At 44.6% G+C, this 19,218-nt stretch overlaps 1 protein-coding gene and 1 long non-coding RNA gene across 8 annotated transcripts in view; one reads left to right on the top strand and one right to left on the bottom strand.

The window, feature by feature from the left end:
* The window catches only part of SLC4A9 (solute carrier family 4 member 9), a 1,170,242-nt gene that overhangs the window by 190,282 nt on the left and 960,742 nt on the right, over positions 1–19,218 (bottom strand). For all 5 annotated transcript variants that reach the window (XM_069652671.1, XM_069652669.1, XM_069652668.1 and 2 more), the window contains one exon: positions 5,987–6,057. In XM_069652671.1, the coding sequence (XP_069508772.1) occupies positions 5,987–6,057 (71 nt within the window). The remainder of the gene's footprint in view (positions 1–5,986; positions 6,058–19,218) is intronic.
* Positions 1–19,218, top strand: part of LOC138581378 (uncharacterized) — a 229,543-nt gene that overhangs the window by 127,862 nt on the left and 82,463 nt on the right. The gene's annotated exons all lie outside the window — the stretch shown is intronic.

A 19,218-nucleotide genomic window follows, 5' to 3' on the forward strand; every position in this document is an offset into this window, starting at 1 on the left:
CACATATATAGCAACTCTGAGTTCAAGCTCCTCGAAACCGTGATATCCTGTGGGGGGAAGGGGATCATGCATGTGTAATATACAGTTCTGTGAGTTTAAATCTGGAATTCCTGGAGACCTTTCTGGTATATTGCAGAAGTATTTTCTATTCAGCATCTGTGAATGCTTTTCCCAAGTCCTCCTCCCACCTCGCGCATACCTCTAGGACTAACTCGCTGAGCCTGTCCAAGAACAATTCATACAACCCGGAGACAACATGGCCCCCCTCCGACACATCAAGCACCAGATCATAGTCTTTTGAAAGTCTGGCAATCTCGCTTCTATGTTCCTTACTAAGCCCAGGTAGAGCAAGAATTGGTCCGGTTGTATGCTACAAGCCCTGTGTAAATGATGTGGAGTCCATCAATTTCCCTTCTTGCAGTAAGTCTCCTAATGTGACTAGCCTTTTGTTCTCCCAGTGCCTCCTGATCTATTTGACAGTGTCAGGCTTTTTCCCAAACATTCCAACCATTTGGATATTCGGTGAGTAAGGGTCTGAGGTTCCCATGATCCTCCAAACCCTGTGACACAATTCCCTGCCTAGCACGAGAAGCTGGGGGGACGCGGGAGTCGGGTCTCTTGCACCCATAGCACCTCCTTCAGGAAATGTCCAATCAATGACTGCAGGAGCATTGTGTCTAATGCAGCCTCATCCGCTAGCCAACTTATGACGAGCTGCATTTTGTCCTGCTAAGTAATATAACTCAAAATGGGGAAGTCTGATCACCCTGTTACTGTAGTCCTTTTGTAGAGTGCTCAACGTGATCCTGTTCCTTTTCCCACCCCACAGGAATCCTCTAGCTACTGAGTCTAATGTCCCAAAGAACCTCTTGGGTATGTTTTAAGGTATATTAACAACATTTTATAGGATGCGCGGCTGCACAACCATTTTCAGTAGGGCAGCTCTGCCAGCCATTGACAGGGGCAGCTTCTTCCAGAAGGATATGGAGTTTATAATGTTGTCCAAGGCCCTCTGCATGTTGTGCTCATGCGAGGATGAGGAATCGTGTAGCATATGTATGCCTAGATATCAGAAGGTATCTATTTTCCATTCCAGTTCCAGGTCAGGATGTTGGTCTTGAGTCAGGCCTGTAAGACCCTGTAATGCTTTTAAAAGAAAATGTACTGCTATTTGAAATGCATTGGGTGTAGTGGACATTTTCCTTATGCCTCAGTGAAGGCTTAATTTTTAATGTGGGCTCTGAACACGGTCTGCATTCTTTGAATCACTAGAAAAACATCTTGTTTTTCCCTATGCTACTCAACGACTGTTTTGAATTACTGTCTGATAACGCGGCAAGAACCGAAAGCACGCTCTTTCGCGCTCCCATGAGAAAGCAAGATGTTTACGTCTTCAGGTGACCATGGGTTGTTCAGCCAACAATCTCTGGGAATTGGCAACAGGTGAACTGTGAGAGCCAGAACATTCTAGAAAATGCCATTACGCATTTGTGTAATGTTTAAATTGAAGAGCACCGGATTAGGCTGTCAGACAAAAGCTTCTATTAGGCTGGAGAAAGGTGGATGCATCTTTCCCGGTCCCGTTGTGAAGAGTCTTCTCTCTGGCAACCTGGTCTGGAAGCTGTCCAGTGAAGTTCCTTTGGCAGGATGAAGTGGCTTGCAACTGTACCACAGTGAAGTATACCATTTAAATTGCTATACATTTTTGTTATATTATTCAGCTGAGTGCATGTGTACATTCTTGCATTTCAAGTGTACATATGTTTTTTATTATTTAGTGTATTGGAGAGAAAACTAAGTAATATGTCTATGCACTTATTTAGGAAAAGCACAACAGGCCGGCAAGTGGGAACAAGAAAGACTTTTCACTGCTATTATTGATGCCAGAAAGCTCAGTGAAGTGGTAGATTATATCAAGGATATGCAGTAAGTTGACTTTGGGTTGATCAATATAGAGTAGCATATCTTCTGCATACAATGAGACCAAATGCTCGACCCCTTCGATCAAGATGCCTGCCTCACTGTAGTCCGATCTAAGGAACACAGCGAGCGGTTCGAGGGCAAGGGTGAACAGCATCGGGGACAGGAGACAGCCCTGTTTAGATCCTTTATGCAGTTCCCACGCCTTAGAAATTTGCTTTGCCATCCTCACTCCGGATGTGAGTGTGGTGTAGACTAGCTTGACCCACCATAAGAAACCAGCCCCAATTCCGAAATGTCTCAATGTTTCGTGCAGCAAATGTATTGATTGCATCTAGTGAGTCTAATGCGCAGTCCACCTGTAGGTGTTTAGTGCTGTCTATCACGTGGTGGATTCTCCGCAGGTTCTACAAAGTGCTCCTAACCGGGACATACCCTATTTGGTCAGTGTGCATCAGAGCCCCGATCACTCTCTTTAGTCTGTTTGCCAATAAGCCTGTAAGGATCTTGCAGTCCTGATTGACCATTGAAAGGGGTCTATAAGAACCATAGTTTAGCAGTTATTTGCTGGGCTTAAGGATAGATATTTTGATTGATTCTCTCAGACTTTGGGGCAATATTCCCACCTCATAAGCCTCTTCTAGCATTCTAGGAGTTTAGGCGCTAATATTTCTGCATAGGTTTTGTAAAATTCCCCTGGTAGTCCATCCGGCCCTGTGGTTTTAGCGGTTGTTAGGGTCGTTATGATGGTGCCAATTTCGTCAAGGGTAAGCGGGGCATCCTGCATCTCTGACTGCTCCCTATCCAGTCTGGGCAAGTTGACATGAGCCAAAGCCTCTCTAATGTCTCTCTCACATCCTTCTGACCCCTTTAAATACAAGGGGCCTCATTACACGGAAGGCGGTAGGGGATTACCGGCACCGGTAAGGGCACCGGTGCCGGTAATCCCCACCGCCCTACTACGAGGTCCCTCAGCGGGTCCCGTCCTTAACGTGTGGTCAGACCACATATTAAGGACGGGACCCGCTGAGGGACTTCAGTGCAAATAACGGTACCGCAAATTGCGGTACCGTTATTTGCTCCTTCCCCATTCCCATTGAGCCCTATGGGGGCTCAAATGGGAATGGGGAATGGTTCCCGGAATGGGGACTTACCGGTACCGCAAAGGTCGGAGTAGGCCGGTAAGTCCCTATTCCGGGAACCCGGCCTCCGACCGCGGTAAGGGGGTAGCCATGGTGCTAATAGTGCCATGGCTACCGCCTTCCATGTAATGAGGCCCAAGGTCTTATAATATCTTGAGAAAACATCATTAATCTTGCCCTGAGTTTTCACAGTGATACCTCTCTCATCTTTAATGGTGCTAATCATCTCGTTTGGCTCTTCTCTGTGGCACAACCATGCAGCAGTCTTCTGGGTGTGTCCCCCTCTGCATGTAATCTCTGCATGTTTTTGGTGAAATCAAATCTACCCAACTTTTCCCATTCACAGATGCATTTCTGATGCATTGCTGTTAGGTCTGTTCCCTCCCCTCTGCCTTCTAAAGCCACAATAGCGGCCTCTGTTTCCATGAGGGCCTCGAATATCTTTCCTGAGACCACCCATCTTCCCAATGGCTGCCCCTCGCACTACTATATCGAAGGCATCCCACAAGGTGCTGGTTCTCTCGACACTGCCCGTATTGATATCGAAGTACTCCCCTATCCTGTCTTCGAAGCATTTCCTAAACGTGTCATCTAGCAAGGCGTCCACCCTCAGCCTCCAAGTAGGGATCAATGGTCTCCACGAGATCCTCTGTCAAGTGGCTATCAGTGGGGCATGGTCAGAAAGGACCATGGCCTTGTCATTTATGGTTGTGAAATCACCTAGGGTCTCCCGCCCACTGGAAATGTAGTCTATGCGAGTAGGCAGCCCATGCAGAGCTGAGAAGTGCGAGTAGTCGCGAGCATCACCGTACATTATTCTCCAAATCTCCACCAGATCCAAATGTCTCAGCAGGGAACCTAAGGCTTTGGCTGGGGGTGGGCTGGTTTCCGATATTTCTCGTCTGATCTATCCAGGATGGGACAAAGGGTGCAATTAAAGTCTCCTCCCCAGAGCCACATGGCCCCCCCTGTAAGTGGTCATTGTCGAGGAGAGTGAGTTAAAAAAAGCTGTGGCATTGTGTTTGGGGGCGTAGGTGTTTATGAAGCACACATCCCTATTTGCAAGGAACCCATGTACCAGAACCATTCTACCCCCATCATCGTGTTTAGTCCCCATCAGTTGAAAGGGAACAGATGGTGCAACCCATATGAGAACACCTCTGGTGTGTGCCGAGAATGAGAGCCATACAGTTTCTCCCCTCCCACGTCCTTGTTATCAAGGCCTGCCTGTCCACTCTGAGGTGCATCTCCTGCAATAAAGCTACTTGTACCACCATTCTTATTAAATAGGTGTGCCCTCTGAGTTTCTTTATGTAACCGTTAAGGCCCCGGACATTCCAGGTGACAACCTTCAGGTCGCTGGCCATTTGTCATTACCCCTAGGGCCTCCTCCTTTCCCATTGGCCTAGCCCCTCAGTCGATTTTCATGCACAGTGAACATTTTCGAGCATGCATGGTTTAGGGAGGCCAGTATAAGTAGCCTCCAAGCATCTGGTGAACGTGCGCTAACTACGTGAGGGGAGCTGCAGCCTGCAAGAATATTGCCCATACCTGTGCATTGATCATACGTGTGACATTGATAACATACAAACCAACCTATACACAAGTCAGGCATGCCTAACAAAAGGTGCTGAAAAGAAAAAAACTGAAGAATAGAAGGGAGATATAACAAGAAACGTCATCAGCAGATTGTATACTCAGGCCCAGCTGTCTCTCCCGCCCTGCTTGCCCTCCTCGGGTAGCATACAGCAGCATGATGCTGCAAAACAAGCATCTTAAATTGCAGTGTCAACAGAGGTGCTGCGGCTGCCAGCATTGACAGCCATCAGGGCACCAGCCTAATGTTCCTGTGTCTCAGTATTGCTTACTCCTGCAATCTAGAACACTTCTCTTGCCCACTCTGCCTATGGGAGAAGAAGGTTACTCATGCGCCGTGGCTTCGAGGTACGTTATTCCTCTTGTCCGAGATTTGCGCTATCCCTAGTGTGTCCATCCAGGGGTGCGCCTCTCCTCTGTCTTCAAAGAAGTGTGTCCTGCCGTTGTGGAGCACCTTGAGCATAGCCAGGTAAATTAACATATATCGGAAATTTGCTCGGCGTAGCCGCTCCTTGGTGGGACCGAACATTGCTCTGCACTGGTTTCCAAAACTGTGTAGTCAAGGTATATAAACATCGCTAACTTCGAGGACGCGTCTACAATGTTGCCTCCACTCTGGAAATGGCTAAGATCCTCTCCCTGTCTTTGTAATTCATGATTTTCACAATCAGCGGTCTCGGAGGGGCACTTGGTGGAGGTCTTCGTGCCAGGGACCTATGCACACGCTCGACTGTGAAACCTTGCATTAGCATGCCAGGACCTACTTCTTGCAACAACACATTTTCCATGGGGTCGCTGCCCTCTTCTCCGTCAGAGAGACCAAGGATTCTGATGTTATTTTTCTTGTCCCTCCTCTCTGCATCTTCGACTTGGTGTTCCAGCACCACACTTTATCAACCAGTTCTAATACCTGAGATTGAGTATTGAAGAAGCTTGCTTATCCATACAGCCGTGGGACTGAGGCGGACAGGCAATGGTTTTGTTCGGACCTTGCACCATTTGAGGAGCACACAGATACTGTGACCTTTTTGAACAGAGATCCCTCTTGAGGTTTAGTTAAGACCCAAAGGTCCAACCAGATTGTTATGAAATAAAAGGTGTATAGGTTTATTTCTGTGTAGTGTATTCTGCTGATCCTTCATCACAATTGTAAGAAACAGAAAAAAATGGCAAATAACACTATTTCATCTGGTACATTTCATAATACAGACGTGTATTTCTCTATTTTTTACACCACAACTGCACACAACCCACTCTGAAAACATCTCAGAAGAATATTCAAGCAAATCATTGTGTAGTGTAGAATGCAAAGTAAGATCATAACTTACCATAGTAGAGGAGTAGTTTGTAGAAATGTTGTCAAATTCATATGTTGTTTCATTAAATACTGAATAGTTACCTTTAAAAAATAAAACTAGATATTATTCTGTTTCTCTAATTGAATAAAACATTCTTAATATGTATACCAACAATAATATTAATAATAGCAATATTAAAAATGACAGCAGATACAATAACCATTTAATTAGCATGCAAAGAGAAATGTTACTGACTTTCAGTGATTGCATTATATGTGTGATATATATCGGCAACATATATTGGTGTTGCTGATATCCCTACACATTGTTATCAATTATTTCCACATTATAGGCGTGCCGTGAAGTCACAATGTGTCCATTATTAGAACATGTGGTCACTGCTCGTCTTTAATAACTTATAGTAGATGAATGGTGGTGTTACAGCCCCCTTGTCCTCACCACCAGCACACACCGTCAGCTCACCCGCACTCTGACAATGCCAGGGGGGAGGATGGGTATGATGGGCAGGTGTCTCCGTGAGGTGGCAGCAAGGTTACAGAAACACTCCTGCTTGCTGTCTTCGGGAGACTGGCAGCACGGCGCCACAACACAAAAGCTCCAGAATCTTACGCCGTCTTGATAAGCAGCTCAAGCGCTCGGGCAGAGCTCGTATGCTCAGACCGTGACTTCATGCACCACAAACTGTGAATGTTCAACTGTGGCCTTCGTGTGTGACAGCCTTACACATAACAGCCTCTTGGACGCTGGCTGCTAGCGCCTGAGGTCTGGTCCAGCACACCAGGTCAGCCAGTGCAGTATTTATTTATTTATTTATAGAGCGTACCAAACCCTCAGGTATCTGGGCGCATTACATAAGGTTACACATTGAATTACATGGCAGACAGGTAATGTACAGTACAAGGAAATTGTTGCAAATGCAACAGTACAAGGAAATTGTTACAAATGCAACAGTACAAGGACATTGTTACAAGTGCAACAGTACAAGGAAATTGTTACAAGTGCAACAGTACAAGGAAATTGTTACAAGTGCAACAGTACAAGGAAATTGTTACAAGTGCAACAGTACAAGGAAATTGTTACAAGTGCAACAGTACAAGGAAATTGTTACAAGTGCATCACAGACATATGCATATTGTAAATTGATTCCTTGGCTGCGAGCTGGCCCTGGGGTGTGGGAATGAAGAACACTCAGACATCACCGGGGATTGCCTCAGGTGTCTCTGAATGACACACGTCATCGGCTGAGCCACTGGGATTGTCTAGGAGCCTGGGGTATTATTCCATCGTCACTGCCCAGCGTTTCAGGTGTGTCTGTGAAGGTGCTGCTGTCACACTCTGCGCTTTCTGGCAGTCCTGGCTACTGGGGCTTTCAGGAGTCACAGTTGCGACTTTTGTGTGTTTAACAGTCAGCAGGAGACATGCTTCCCCAGAGTGGGCTGATCACCTTGGAGAATGGATGGTAGTCGGGGCTATGAAGCCTGCTGAGCATTTTCATGCAGGATGGATATGTTTTAATTTTGCTTTCATAGTTTCATCTGGAACGTGGGCTCTATAAGCAGGCGCGCTCTCTCTGCTATTGGAGTATACTGATCAACCCACTACTGGTGAAAGGTTGATCTTGCTGAACTCAACGGTGGCACCAGCACTGCTATCCATGCAGTTCTTTGGGTTGGTGCCATGGTTACGGTCTGAGCTACATCCGCTTGCCTTACAGCAATGAGTACCCACTGTAACCCTGAGAAGAGAGGAACTGAGTTTCACTTGGTCCTTCATAACGTGGCTGGACTTCCAATGGGACTAAGTATTGACTTACTTGCTCTGTTGCTATAGTGGCCTGCAGTGATACATCAGACCACCAGTTAAGTGTTTTGAGAAGTTTGTGCAAGGTCTAAATGGTCAGATACTGTGCATGCAGGCCTATCGTTCCCATTACCTGACCCTACTAAATCACGGCAAAGAATTTAAATGGACTTTGTAGTGAAACTGCCAAAGTCACAAAACTACTGCGGGAGAGGGGTCTTAACTATTGGGTTGTCATATGAAGTCCCAATGCCCATGATTGCGTGCGACTGCAAGGGTGCAGGAGCCTTGCACTTAATACAGATTCTGCCACAGAGCGACTGCCTCTTGGCACCTATGCAGCATCTCTGTAGTAAAGAAGGTCTGTACTCCCCTGAGATGGCCCATGACTCTAAACTGCCACTCCAGAAACCAATGTAGTACTGGCCGAAGGATCCCAGAAATGAATTTTGAGAGAGAGTGGAGGTATCACAACTTTCAGAAACTTGGAGTTGCACTTAAGGTATACAGCATATTATTAAAGATGTTAAAAAAAAAAAGGTATACAGCAAAGGGGTGCCTAAAATGAAGTAAAACCAAGGGATTGGTTGGACAGGGGGGACTTCCTTGGTCCAGGAGGGCGATCCCATGCTAGTGGGGAAAATAAATAAAGCTTGACAAATATTCTAAACAAGGCAGGAAGAAATATATGCGGGTAGTTGTGCGTAAGATTCCACCATACAGGGTTTTGTGTCTTTGAGGCCCTAACTCTGTGAAGACTTGTCACTCTAAGAATTTGCCATTGTGAAACCTTGCCACTACAGGGTTTATCACTGTGAAGACTCAGCACCAGCGACCTTCTGCCCCGGCAATACTCTGCCCCCCCTGCAATACTTTGCCCCCTGCAATTCTCTGCTCTTCTGTGATACTCTGCCTGTGTGTTGTTCTTTGCCCCCTGGGATAGTGTACCCCCTGAGTTATTTTGCTCCTGTGATATTTTGCCCTTGCAATATTTTGGCCCTGCAATATTCTGCCCCTACAATAATGTGACCTATAATATTGCCCCCTACACTACGCCCTGTCATCCTTTGGTGGAACAGCCCAAACAAACACAATTTAAAAAAGTGTCGTCCACTTAGACGTCTATCAACAAGGAATTTAACCAAGGAAAGAAACCTATCACCCATGAAATCTGTGCTATGGGGCATCATGTAATAAGAAACCTCTGGAGAACCGGAAAACCTTCCAGGAAAGACCTGAACCACTAACCCAACATGGAAAACAAACCCGAAGTCAAACATGAAACCCACATCCAACCAACAAGCCTGCAGCCTGAAAAGACTGCTCAGAAGAAGGACAAACCAGATGGAAGAAGACCAACCATCTCAACTCACCACGCCAAAAAGCCAACCAACACCAAGAAACAATAGACCTAACTGCCCTATGCCCCTTTGCCTGAACAAGACCAAAATCACTTTATTAATAACGCTACCTATGATATGATATGAAATTTATAACGTGCCTATACCTAAGTGTTTCAAGGCGCGAATCAACCTACCACCCGCTCGCACATCGAACCACCCACAAACACGCCAAACACAAAAGGAGGCAGGCTGAAAACACAGGGGACATACCTGAAATGCACAGAAAAAGCACAATTGAACCAAGTGAATTCACCATCCCCTCTTCTCCCCACCACCCGGTACATCTGTACCCCTCTCCTCTGTGGCCCTCTGTATCTTGCCCCCGCTGCATATCTGTTCTGTTGTTATCTCTTAAAATCGCTCTGCTGTGCATCTATACTGTTGTACACCTCTGTAAAGTCCTCTGTTGTGTATCTGTATTCCTCTGTAAAGTGCTCGGTTGCTTCTTGAAGCTAGGTCAGTGCTCAATAAATACATTAATAATGACAACAATAATAATAAATCACCAGCACGATCAGACAGACATCTCCGAAGAACACATCAACCCAAAAATGCAATTTTCCAGATCTACTATGATGAATCAGGGGTATTCATCCCTTCTCCCCCAAATGTGAGCCCCCCCCCCGGTGAGGCTAGGTCGGTGAGCCTGCACTGCAACACCCTCCCTAGGTGTCGAGGCAAGTGGCACCTCACAGGGAGAGATTTCATCTTAAGGAACAGGGACTCGCGTTCCTGAGAGGAACTCCCGAAACCATTGCACATAATGGCATACATGGGACTCTCTAAAATACCAAGGACTTACAAGTCCCAAGACTTAGGTGAAAAAAAAAGTCAATTTATAGCATTATCAAGAAGAAAGAGAAAGTGTCCTTTTAAATACAAGTCTTCAACCAACTGAGACGAGGACGTTGGATAGCAAGTACCTGCCGAACAACGGAGAGAGAGATAGAGAGGAACACATACGCAGGCAAGAGAGGAGTCCTTCCTGCGGAACACCTGAAGAAGGTGGAGCAGAAGTAAGCTGCGGGGCTCGTGACATTCAAACTTGCGCTGAACCGAAGGGGGAGGGTGCCAGAGACATACTGTATCCCAGATGCACAAATCAGTGAAGGCTGGACCCCAAAACGGAGTGGTGGCATGACACCAAAGGATACATGGTGTCAGGTAGCCCACAAACCAATGCCGATACCATCAAGAGAATGAAGCAGCAAACCGACCGGTGAGAGAGATAGAGAGAGAGAATCCCAGGAAGAGGATGCCTGCAACATTGAGCTGACGGCCACGTGGAGTGAGAGAGAAGCTCTCAGACAGTCATGGAGCTTGGAGACTTTCCCCTATGTTGTTGAAGGTAACGGGGAGAATGGGAAGGATTCGAGGGAATTTGGCCCTTCCCCACAAGGAGGATATCCTTGCTGTGAGGCTAGGGAGGTGAGCCTGCTGCGCAATGCCTTCCCTAGGGGTAGAGGCAAGTGGGACCTCAACAGGAGATACTTCCCCTGTGGGGACAATGAGTTCTGTTCCTGAGTGGAACTCCCTCAAGCTGGAAATGTCATGGCCTTCGTGGAGTGTTTCAATATGTCAGAAACTACAAAGTATCAGAACTGGGATGAAGAAACTCCTAATGGATATTGTTATATTATGCAAAAGGATCATGTCCCTTTAATGCAGAATGGCCCATTCCATGGGACGAGTCCGTTAACGAGTGTGCTATGTGGCGAGTTAGATGAAGGACACAGATACAGGTCAATTCTTTATTCAAAATAAAATAAAAATCCTAACTTTCCCTAAACTATGGGTTTTCCTTTATCTAACAAAAACTAACTAAGGTGCTCGTCGTTTGTCCCTAAGTCCGAAAGGAAGATCTGTCCACTGTCCAAAGGGATCTAACCTGACCCTACCATTACCAAAACCAAGTAAGACACAGCAGAATTACTCCCTTGTCCTTCGGGCTGCTTTCTCAGCAAATCCAGTCTAATACTCTATTAATCTTAGCAGCAACCAATATTATTAAATTGCATAGTTCAGATATTGGATTCTTTAGATTCTCATTGTTGTCTTTTACACCCTGTTTCTCCCCCTCACTCTCTCTTGTGACTTTAGGAATTTGTATCCTCTTTCCTTTTGAAGATATTCCTCTTCTTCTGAGTCTTTCTCTTGGGTAAATGTCCAATCCTTTGCTTGACTAGGATTAAAGAGATTGTTCCAATTCTGCATTTCCCTCTTATTATTGATTTTTATCTCTTTATCTTCTCTGAGACAAATGGGTATGTTCCATCCATGATTCTCACTGTTCTCATACGCTTCCACCACTTGAATTTCACTGGGAAAAGGGTAAGAATTAAAATACTGATCTCGCTCTTCTCCTGTAATCCCACCACTTGGTCTTTACTGGGAAGAGTATGAGTGTTCCAGTAGTGATTCCCACTCTTTAGCAATACTTGTTGACTGGAACGAGGAGGAGTGTTCCAGTAATCTTTTTCAACTTCTTAAATATTTGCCCTTTACTGGGATGAGTAGGAATGATCCATTTGTTATTTTCGGTCCCCTACTGGGATCTCCCGCTCTCTCCGTTACTTTTGGGTCTTAGGGGTTGCGTCACCTGGTCTGTGATGTGATTGGGCTGATCTTTGGTGATTGCCAGGTTGGCTTCTCTGTTCTTGGCTTTCTCAGTGTTCGGTACGCTTTGCAGTGCCTTCTGATATGTGGTCTCAGCGTCATTTACAGACTTCTCAGTCCACCGGCTCTCGGTCATATCACCACTCTTTGCTTCATTGCTCTTCGAATTCTGCACTCATCCTTTGGTTTCTCTCACTTCAGCTTCACTCGCATACAGTACATTGGCTGTCGCATGGAAGCCTCTTTCCCCACATCAGATGCAGCGTGTCTCTGTTCCTCCCAGCTTCACAACCACAGGTGGTTTGAAGCTCCCGGGTTTCCCTCACATCAAAGTCTCCTCCCCTTGGATTCATGATGCTGCCGTTGGCCTTCCTGGGTGCAACGTCAAAGTCCTTCTTCTTTGTTACCTTAGTACCCGATATGCCTACACAGGTGTTCTTCGCCTCAGTATCACATAAGTGTTTCCTTTCAGGATGGTACACATTTGATAATAACAAATCCCTGCTTGTTCTTCTTGTCTTCTTCTGGCAGATGTTATTGATTGATTTATTGTAAATGTTTATTCGAATAAAAAAATATTCATCAAACACAAACATGTAGTATATCATAAATAAAACATAATTCATTGGTGCATATAAAATACATTGGTCACCATTACAATTTAAAACAATTACGGAAGAAAAATTACAATTCAATACACATTTTACATAATTTTAAAATGCAGCAGCTTGTCCTCTCAAAAGCCCCCTTCTATAAAACATGGCAGCCTTCAGATACAAAAGGGCCCATGCCATCATTTTCGTTTCCGCCCTTAGTAGAAAAGACAGTGCTGGCCTATACTGACGCAGGTCTGTGCGTCTCAGGACTTGCAATATAGTCCATTCTCTAATGCTGTAACCTGGGCAGAACTGAATGAAGTGGCTCAGGTTTTCATATGGGGCACCGCACACAGGGCAAATTGGATCATCCGAGTTACCCACACAGTTCGCTGTATTGCCTCTCAAACATAAGCAATCAAATTGTGCCCTTGTAATGAGCCAGCTTTGATGTTTTCCCCTGGTCCAAACAAGATATGGCTGTAGAGTGGGAGTTCCACTTATGTGCTGGTGAAAGCCGTCCGCCTATGACACCCATGTTACATTTGAGCGTTTAACCACGATTTCCCTGGTGACTGCTTCCTTGAATGATCGTACTTCCTGCATTCATGACATCATGGTGAAGGGTGGCGCAACTGGCACATTCGCTTTACACATTAGCTCTTTTACGGACTTTAGCCAAGGTATTTTATGCCACAAGTCCCTACTCAGGGTTGCCTTTATTATGAAGTGGCACAATGTGGCATTAGTGTTGCCTCAAATTCTTAACCATAAAATACTTGGGGCAACTGCCCAATCCTCCTCCAAAAAGGTAATCCCCAATTCTCTATGCACCGAGGTGCAGGAAGAAGAACCAGGGAGTCCCAAGAGCTTTTTGAAGTAACGATTTTCCATGACCTGCATATCGCCAGGCATACAGTAACCCCATAGAGCTGCTCCATATTGTGAGGCTGCCTTTACTTGCATTGTATATACCTTGAGGGCCAATTCCAGGTGTTGACCTTTGCAGTTAGCTGAAAAACAGGAGAGACCCCCCCCCCGTATTGGCACATTTGCAAGGACTGTTTTTTTGCATGTGCCGTATCTGTTAGAGTCTAAGAGAATCTGACCCCCAAGTATTCACTTTGGGATCACTTCCCCCATACAGGTTATGGTACGCATCTTAATGGACTTTCTGCCTCCACCGCAGCTCATGACCGCTGATTTAGTGATCTAGGAGTTCTGGCCATGAGCACTGTATCATTGGTGCATGCAAGAACCAGGAATGACCTGCCCCCCACTTGCAGAAAGTCCATGGCAGTATTCAACAGCACGTGCAACAGTCCATTGATGTACAAAGTAAAAAGTCTGGGGGCCAGAACACACCCCTGGCGGATGCCCAATATGATGTCAAACCACTCGGTACATCTCCCCACTAGACCAAACCGGACATTAGCTTTGTTGTTTGAGTGGATCTCCCGGAATACTTCCAGGATGTCCACAGGACAGCCCACGGACTCAAGCATGGCCCACAACTTAGCACGATCAACCTTGTGAAAAGCTGTGCTTAAATCCATGAACGCGAGGTAGACTGCCTCTCCCCTACAGAAAACAAAGTTCGATACCAAGAGGTACAAGTTGAGCACCTGCTTCATTGTGCCCAGACAAGGACAAAAACGAAATTGAATATCTATTAGGATATCTGCCTCAGTGAGCCAATGCTCTATTTGGCCCAACAATACCCGACCAAAAATCTTGAAGGCGGTATCCAAAAGAGAAATGGGGCGATACGTGGAAGGTTTGGTTATGTCCCCCTTTTTGAAAAATTGGAAAAATAGTTGCAGACTTCCAGGACAGTGGATAGTGCATAGACAGGATTGTGAAGATTAGCATACATCACTTCTAAATAGAAATCCCACTAACACACACCACTAAACAATCTCACCCCCCTGCATACACCTCTCACACTCCACACAAACACAACCATACCTCCAAAGCACTACAAACCACACACACGTCACAACATTGCAACAACAAAACATACCACACATAGCCTCGCACAATAACACATGAGGGCTACCAACCAAAAAGCACACCTAAGATCAGCAAACGGTGTTAACCGAACTGAGGCTGCCAATGGCACATCACAGCTCTCTTGCTCTTTTTCCCGCTCAGCCTTACTAACCCATACCACCCTCTGTCCTTTTCAGATCTGCCAGAGCACCAGGGGACCACTCTGGTAGTTATAGTGTGCGGTATAAATCTCATTTAACATTAACATTCTGTGAAACCAAAGCCTTTCTCCCACTGTCTAGGAATTTCAAATTTAGTTGTTTATTGGTGCCTGCCATTCTGTGAAACCTAGCCTTTCTTCCGCTATCTAGGGATCTGAAATCTAGGTGTTTTTTTATTACTGCCAGCCATTCTGTGAAACCTAGGCCTTTCTCCCACTGTCTAGACATCTCAAATCTAAATGTTTTTGTATTACTGCCTGTCATTCTGTGAAACCTAGGCCATTCTCCCGCTGTCTAGACAGCTCAAATCTAGGTGTTTTTATTACTGCCTGCCATTCTGTGAAACCTAGGCCTTTCTCCCTCTATCAAGGAATCTCAAATCTAGGTGTTTTTTTTTTATTACTGCCTGCCATTCTGTGAAACCTAGGCCTTTCTCCCACTGTCTAGAAATCTCAAATCTAAGTGTTTTTTTTATCACTGCCTGCCATTCTGTGAAACCTAGGCCTTTCTCCCACTATCTAGGGATCTCAAATCTAGGTGTTTTTTTATTACTGCCTGCCATTCTGTGAAACCTAGGCCTTTCTCCCACTGTCGAGGAATCTCAAATCTAGGTTTTTTTTGTTATTGCCTGCCATTCTGTGGGGCCTAGGCCTTTCTCCCACTATCTAGAATCCCACAATTCTAAGGGTATTATTTGACTGTAAACCACTCTGTGAAACATAGGCCTTTCTCCCACTGTCTAGACATCTCAAATCTAGGTGTTTTTTTATTACTGCCTGTCATTCTGTGAAACCTAGGCCATTCTCCCACTGTCTAGACATCTCAAATCTAGGTGTTTTTATTACTGCCTGCCATTCTGTGAAACCTAGGCCTTTCTCCCGCTATCTAGGAATCTCAAATCTAAGTCTTTTTTTATCACTGCCTGCCATTCTGTGAAACCTAGGCCTTTCTCCCACTGTCGAGGAATCTCAAATCTAGGTGTTTTTTTTTAATTATTGCCTGACATTCTGTGGGGCCTAGGCCTTTCTCCCTCTATCTAGAATCCCACCATTCTAAGGGTATTATTTCACTGTAAACCACTCTGTGAAACATAGGCATTTTTCTCCCATTATCTAGGTATCTCAAATCTAGGTGTATTCTATTGTTGCCTGCCATCATTGAATCCTAGGCCCCTCCCGTTACCCAAGAACACCCAGCAATCACTGAAAGCTAGTAACTATAACCAGATCAGTACCCAAGTTAACCAGGAACCTGCAGTCCTCCCATATCCAACTGCGCTACCCCTTCCAATGCTTAGTACTCCACCTAGACAGTCCACCCATAGATAGAGGAACACCCAAACCCACTAAGTGGACAGACACCCTCAGAGGGCATCCAGCTATTGCAACATAAGAGGAAAAAACTCAATATTATCCAAATGCAAGGCCCAACAGGTGGGCTACTGCCTCTGTAAACTCAATACCAAACCAATCCTACTACGAAGGAAAAAGAAAATCCCCGACACAGAAATGGACGCTGCCAAAGAGAATTGGAACAAGGACCAATCTCAAGGGATCCACACACTTAGCCGCCTCCAGTAGAAGCAGTCACAAATACAGAACGCACCCCAGCAAACAAAACTACTAGCAGAAGAAACATTATAAGAGAAAAATCCCTATACCTTACATATTACCTCACTACAACCGCAGAACCTCGACACTTCAACGCCACCTACATGTCCAGACAAGCTAAGAACCTTCTGGAACTCCTCAAAAAAAGAAGAGCGGACCCAGGAAGAGAAAGATACAATACCAATGCCCTTACTCCATATACCACAAGAACGCAAGGGCACTGCCAACAACCACATCAATACACGAGTTATGAGGAAGCTGTAGAATTCATCAACTCAACTATCAATCTAGCAGACCGACTCAAAGACGAAGCAGCCTCCACGGAACCCCAACCAATCGGGGATAACAACACAGAAGCACTCCAACTGAACATCCACAAGTCAAAACAGGGATCAATAAACAAACATAACCACACCAAAAAGATCCACTGCAATCTAATCAACGCTAGGACAATGTCCAAACATGCCACCGAGATCCACAACCTCCTGTGCGACAGAGGTATTGATATCCTATTCATAACCGAAACACGGCTAGACGACAATTACAAAATAACACTTCATAACTGCTTCCCTGATAACTTCAAGTGCACACAAGCAAACAGGAAAACCAAACGAGGAGGAGGACTGGCAATAGCTCACAAAGAACACCTGAAAATTAAAATAGAAGACCCATTATTCATTGAAAACTGCAAATCTCTGACCATTCACCTATCAACAAACCCCAGAACAAATTTCAAATTAATTCTGGTATACAGACCACCGACTTATGATGCAAACTTCGTGGACGCCTTCACAGAGAAAATTACCAACCTAGCCATCGAACAGGAACACCTGATAATCCTTGGTGACTTCAACATCTGGTTTGACGAAGAAACCACAATCACCCAAAAATCACTAGCCAAACAACTGAAGACAATGAAACTACATCAACTAGTCAAAGGAGCAACTAACGTGGCGGGACATAGACTAGACACAATCTTCGCCAACAAAAACCTCATAACCACAGTGCCACCAATTCAGATCCTCTGGAACGACCACCTCATCATCTTCTTCGGCATCACACAAGCTACACCAACAACCAAACAACTTGATAATCTGCCAACTATCATGAAAATAAACTGGAGGACCATCAAAAATAGCAACCTACTGGTGGTGACGGTACAACATTAACATAAGTGGTGGAGTCAGTTAGGATAGTTTTTGGACATCTTACTTATTTCTTTGAGACACTCACGACTGACAAACGAGCACCTTAGTTAGTAAGATAGGTAACATAACATAGGTAGGGACCCCCCCATAGCTATAAGGAAAGTTAGGCCTTATACTGTTACTTTAATACAATATTATATATATTATACATCATGCCCTTTGAGAGTCTGTTTCCTTCTTCTGATTCACCTCAGAGGCCAAAAGGGAATCATTATATATTTCAAGAAACTCATCCCACTACAAGTAACAAAAGGTTTAATACAAAACTGATTAACTTAAATTGCTTTTATGTAAGAAAGTGAATCATTGAAGTCTCTGAGAGGGATAGAAAGCATCCTTGGATATCACTATCTTGGGAAAAGGGGAAAGTACCCAAACCTTCAACACAGAATGAAGGGAACATGAGAGAAAGAGGAGATTATGAATGGAAGTACAGAGAAACCTTAAGAAATGATATTAATGTGCAAAAGAAGCTCATAGAAATCCCTGAGAGGGATAGCAAAATAAGTTACACATCAATACCCTTTGAAGATGGAAAGCAGACAAACTACTCAAGACAGGTAGAGAAGAACCTAAGAGAAAAAGAGTCTTATAAGTTGAAGCTCAGAAAGACCACCAACTTAAACAATATACAAGATAAAGAATGTCAGAGTAAGGTGAACTACAATGTCTAAAAAACAGAACTACAGAAAAGGTTTTCCTATTAAAAGGATCAAAGAATGTATAAAAGGTCAAGGAAAGATATTCTTCAGTATTCTTCAGGAGGAGAGAAAAGCTAATGGTCTCATGAGAGAATTGCATGAACTGATACAGCAAGTAATTAGAGAATATTTAAAGATTACCTATTAACAAAAAATCCCAAAATGTATACAAAAAGTATCCTCAGGAGAAGTGAGTCATTCTCCTGGCCTTAATTGATTTAGAATAGTGGTAGGGCCAGTTAAATTAGTTTTGGACGACAGATTCACAAATAACTGACTAGCACCCTAGCTAGATATATAGTTTGGGAATATCCCATGCGATAGGGAAAGTTAGGCCTTATTCTTATTCTTTAATAAAAACATGTGGAACATGTCCTCAGAGTGTCCACGTCCCTCTTCTGACCCTCCATACTACTCAGCGATGAAACAAAGCTGCCAAACCCAAAGCAGAATCTAAAAGAAAGACAAACCAACACCAAATCAAACCAATGCCACCTTCAAATGACAAGTAAAACCCAGAAATGATAAGGATTCAACTGCAACCTCGTCAATGCAAGATCAGTGTCAAAACTCATCACAGAGATGTTCGAACCCCTCAGTGATGGAGGAATAGACATCCTATTCCTCACCAAAACCTGGCTAACACAACATTTGAAGGAAGTCACACATGAATCCCTACCCAACAACTTCAAATTGAAACTAGCCAACATTGAAGGAATAAGAGAAGGAGGCCTTGCTGTAGCATACTCAGACCACCTAAAGATGACAAAAGCTGCTCCACTAAACATCCAAACATTTCAATCACTCCTTTTCCACCTAACCTTGGATCACCAAAGCAACCTTTCATTTGTACTTGTCTGCAGACTGACAACATACAACTCTTCTTTCACAGACACATCTGTAGAGGTCATTACGAACATCGCCGTAAAATATGACCACCTGATCATACTAGGACACTTCAATATCTTGTTTGAAGAAGACAACACCAACATCAAGCAACATAAAACACTGACAAATCAATGATGTCTCTACAGCAATTGGCTCAAGGGAGCGACCCATTCAGCAGGACACACCTAAGATGCAATCTTTTGCAA

Source organism: Ambystoma mexicanum, chromosome 3p (genome assembly GCF_040938575.1).
Source record: "Ambystoma mexicanum isolate Mex_15411 chromosome 3p, UKY_AmexF1_1, whole genome shotgun sequence".
NCBI classification, from domain to species: Eukaryota; Metazoa; Chordata; class Amphibia; order Caudata; family Ambystomatidae; genus Ambystoma; species Ambystoma mexicanum.